Below are 3,851 nucleotides of genomic sequence, written 5' to 3'. Positions count from 1 at the left end.
GACGTTTTTCCGTTGTATAGAAAAAGAGGAGTCCATCCATTTCAAAACTCCGTCCAGTCATTTGTGGCAGTACGATTCTTCACTGAAAAAGAGGAGGGAAAAAATAATGCTAGACGAGACGGATGAAGCCATGAAGGGGAGGAGAGGGAGATTCAGAGGGCGTTGAGTTGGTGCTTGTCATGTCAGTCGGAGAGAGATTAATTTACAGTCTGCAGTACAAGTTAGTTTGGTGCCTCCTCCATTTCAGTGCGGCCAATGGGAGCGCAAAACGTCATCCCCGATTGATTATCCGCTTATCCCTTCCTGAATTACTCATTGATCTCTCCGCCCCCGTAATTAATCAGTGGTTATTATTATTACTAGCATGCCTGCTGCCTGGGGATTAACCAAAGTCCAGTTCAGTCAGTCGGAGTGAGGAGAGAGCAGGACAGCGTGCATGCCCTTTGGTTTTGTCTTTGGAATCATCGTCCTCGTCCGTCATATCGTCATCAACCCAGCACCTCTGTTTCTCTCTCTGCACATTTGCAAATGTTAGAGAGAGAGGGGACTGCATCAGATCAGCTGCATGGATGATGATTTCCATGCATCAACGGGATCGATGCTAGTAATACGTATCTATCGTCGTCTCAAAAGAGAAAAGAGAAGAGAGAGAGTAGTATCTATCGTCAACATTGTTTACACTGCAGAGGATTTACTAATATACTGCTGCATCTTTGAAATTGCAACAGCAGGATCTGTAGTGCCGACATAAGCTACTCCAATCTCATTCTGAAAAATTGGAGGACATGAAAGCGAAAGCTGAAAGAGAACATGATAACAAGTTTCTGTTAGGAGGAGAGGACAATTCGTAGCTACACCCATTCACTTGATTGATTCATTGCCCAATGCTGAGCTCACCATGTGTAGTGGATAATTCTTATAAAAAAAACATGCCTAGTGGATAGTGCAGGGCATCAGTCAGTCTGCAGTTTTTCTTATCGGCATCTCTCTCCCTTCCCTAGCTTAACTACTTCCTCACCAAACACACTCTCGCTCTCCACGCCCACATCTTTCTCTCTCCAACTTCAAACTCTCTCTCTCTCCCCTTCCCTCCCAGGGTCGGAGGAGCAACTGCAACACCTCGTTGCTCGCACCAGCAGAAACCATCACTACCAACAGCTCCGAATTGCATTGCATGCTTGAGAAGCTCCCATCATCATCATCATCATCATCATCATGGGGAGGACGAAGCAGTCGTCGTCGTTCTGGTACTCGCGGAGCCGCTCCTCCTCCGCCCCAACCACGCCAAGAGAAGCGGACCCTCCGGTTGGATGCATGTCCATGGTGCACTACCTCATCTTCGCCCCCGGCGCCGGATGCGTCGGCCACCCGCCCACCTCCTCCCACTCCCACGCCGTCGTCGCCCCCCACCACGACGCCAACACGGGTAACATGAGCAGAGGCGGCCTCGAGGCGCCCAGGAACAGCCTCGACCTCGACGCCGACAACCTCAAGGACATCCAGGTTGGTTACAATTGCATCTTCGATTCTTTCATCTTCACCTGCAGGTTATCACACTTGCACTCATCTGTGTGTGCAGATCGGGGTGCAAATTGAGCCGGTGTTCGACGCCCTGGCAACCAGCAAAATGCGGCCCAAGGCTACCGCGCCGTCATCGGAGGCCGAGACGCCCAGGACTCCCAGCCTCCTGGCGCGCCTCATGGGCATCGACGGCCTGCCTGACAACCAGTCGCCGTCGCCGGCGCTCAAGAAGCCCAGACCCACCGCTGGCTCCTCACAGAGGCCAGCCAAGAAGGACAAGGACAAGGGGAACTGCTCGGCGCCGTCGGCAGGCAAGGAGAAGAAGAAGCACGTCATCCCTGAGTCCATGAACCGGGAGCCGCTGCGGAGCCTCAGCTGCAACGTCCCCGCGGGCGAGGCGCGGTCCCTGCCCGACACGCCGCGGGCGTCGACGTCGGCGAGGGCGTCGTGGGACGGCCCAAGGCTGTCGCTGCAGGCGCTCAAGGAGAACATCCTCGACCGGGCCGCGCAATATATGTCGCTGCCCACCTCGCCCACATCCTCGTCCGCCGGCAAGAAGAAGAAGGACGCCCACGGCCGGCGGGAGGAGAGGGAGAGGATTGCGAAGGAGCACGCGCGCGAGATCGTGAGGCAGTCCAAGGAGACGATCGCCAGTCGCAAGTCCAAGAAAAACGCAGCCAAATCGTCGCCGGCGGCGGCGAACAAGGAGAATGTCAGTCCAACTCCAGCCATGGAAGACAAGTTGGTCGCCATCGTTCAAGCAGGCAAGCGGACCGTGGCGTCGCCGGCAAGAGCGCGAAGCACTGAGCAGCCGCCGACACACAGCCCCAGGGTTCCACTGGCACCGAAGCAGCCGCCCCTGCCCCCGCCGCCGCAGCGGGCGAAGCCGTCGCGGCCACCGCCTCCGCCTCCGCCGCTGGACCCACCGAGAGCCAGGAAACCAGACGGGTGCGAGCGCTTCGCGACGCGGATCAAGAATCCCGCGGCGTCTCCCGCGGCACCGTCAGCCTCGCCGTCCGCGCCGACGAGGTCAACGGACTTCTCTGTCGCGGGCCGCGGAATAGCATCCTCGCCGTCGACGGTGCCGCTGAAGGAGGATCCCGAGTACAGCTACCTTCGCACGGTGCTGGAACGCGGCGGGTTCATGCGCGCGCCGCCGGGCCGGCCGTTCAAGGGGCATTCCGTGTCGGCGCCGGTGGACCCGATCGTGTTCCACCTCCTGGAGCTGGAGCTGCCGGTCGACGAGGCGCGCCTCGGTACCCTCCGGCACCGGTGGAACCGGAAGCTCCTGTTCCATTTAACGCAGGAGATCCTCGCGGACATTCTACTCGGCCTCGACGCTTGGTCCTCAGGGACAGCACCTCCGAGCGGCGCGCCGCTTCTGGGGAAGGTGTGGAACAAAGTCCGGAGCTTCCCTGCGGCGGACTGCCGTGTGGTCGGCGACATCGACGCGCTGGTGGCGTCGGACCTGGAGGCGGCAAGCGTGCGGCTTCTGGGGAGGCACCCGGCGGTGGAGGAATCGGGCGACGTGGCGGATGAGCTTGCGGAGCGCGTCCTGCAGGAGCTCCTCGGGGAGTGCGTGGCGGAATCTGTTTCTCTCTCCTCGCGCTGCTGCTGGTGGTGGTCGTCACGTGCGGGTCGCTGGGAGTGACGTACCGCCACCGGATGGATCTCAATGGAAACAGCGGGGGCGCTCACAACCCTTCCCAGTGCGGAGACACCATATTAATGATGCTATTTAATAGGTGTTATTAATGTCTTATTATTGACTAATCTAATAAATATGTCTCACTAATGTGTCTTTTAATTGATTATCAGTGACCGATTATTTTAGCTAATAGTGATGAATTAAGTTATGATCTGTCATATCTAATGATGGGTGGTCGTTATATTCAGTTGTTAGTGACATATCAATTTGTAATTCGTTATTAATGATTAACTTCAATCACTGATGACGAATCGTAATATTTTTTATTTTTCTCTTATTTTTCCTTACATCAGCAGCACTTAGAATACGAAATTTAACCAAATTAGTTATTAGTGATAGGTCATGATTATGACGTGTTTACTAATAATATTTGAATGAAATATCCGATTTTTATCATAACTATATGATAGCAGAGGTGGTAAAATAGTTATATGCGCGAGGAGGAGGTCGTTGGTTCGATTCTCATAAAACGTAAACTTGAAAATAATGTGAAAAAAACGTGGCGTGTGAGATATATGAGATGAGGCTGCGTTGGGATAGCTTAGATAAATTTTTTTTGACCTTTAAAATTTTTTTTATCGGTTATTAGTGATTGGTAAAAAAATAGTGACGAATCGTAGTT

At 54.2% G+C, this 3,851-nt stretch overlaps 1 protein-coding gene across 1 annotated transcript; it reads left to right on the top strand.

The window, feature by feature from the left end:
• Positions 1-883: 883 nt before the first annotated feature.
• Positions 884-3,408, top strand: LOC133888543 (uncharacterized). The gene is made up of 2 exons (XM_062328823.1): positions 884-1,503; positions 1,580-3,408. The coding sequence occupies exons 1-2, from the start codon at positions 1,216-1,218 to the stop codon at positions 3,170-3,172; spliced, it is 1,881 nt and encodes a 626-aa protein (XP_062184807.1). The 5' UTR covers positions 884-1,215; the 3' UTR covers positions 3,173-3,408.
• The last annotated feature ends 443 nt before the right edge of the window (positions 3,409-3,851 follow it).

This window comes from Phragmites australis, chromosome 13 (assembly GCF_958298935.1).
Source record: "Phragmites australis chromosome 13, lpPhrAust1.1, whole genome shotgun sequence".
Lineage (NCBI taxonomy): Eukaryota > Viridiplantae > Streptophyta > Magnoliopsida > Poales > Poaceae > Phragmites > Phragmites australis.
The sequence above is the reverse complement of the archived record's forward strand: the minus strand, read 5'-3'. Positions and strand labels throughout refer to the sequence as shown.

Bases quoted from the DNA above. Each gene is read 5' to 3' on its own strand.
- LOC133888543 (XM_062328823.1), top strand. From the start codon at position 1,216: ATGGGGAGGACGAAGCAGTCGTCGTCGTTCTGGTACTCGCGGAGCCGC. The intron at 1,504-1,579 runs GTTGGTTACAAT...CTGTGTGTGCAG, and splicing joins ACAACCTCAAGGACATCCAG to ATCGGGGTGCAAATTGAGCC.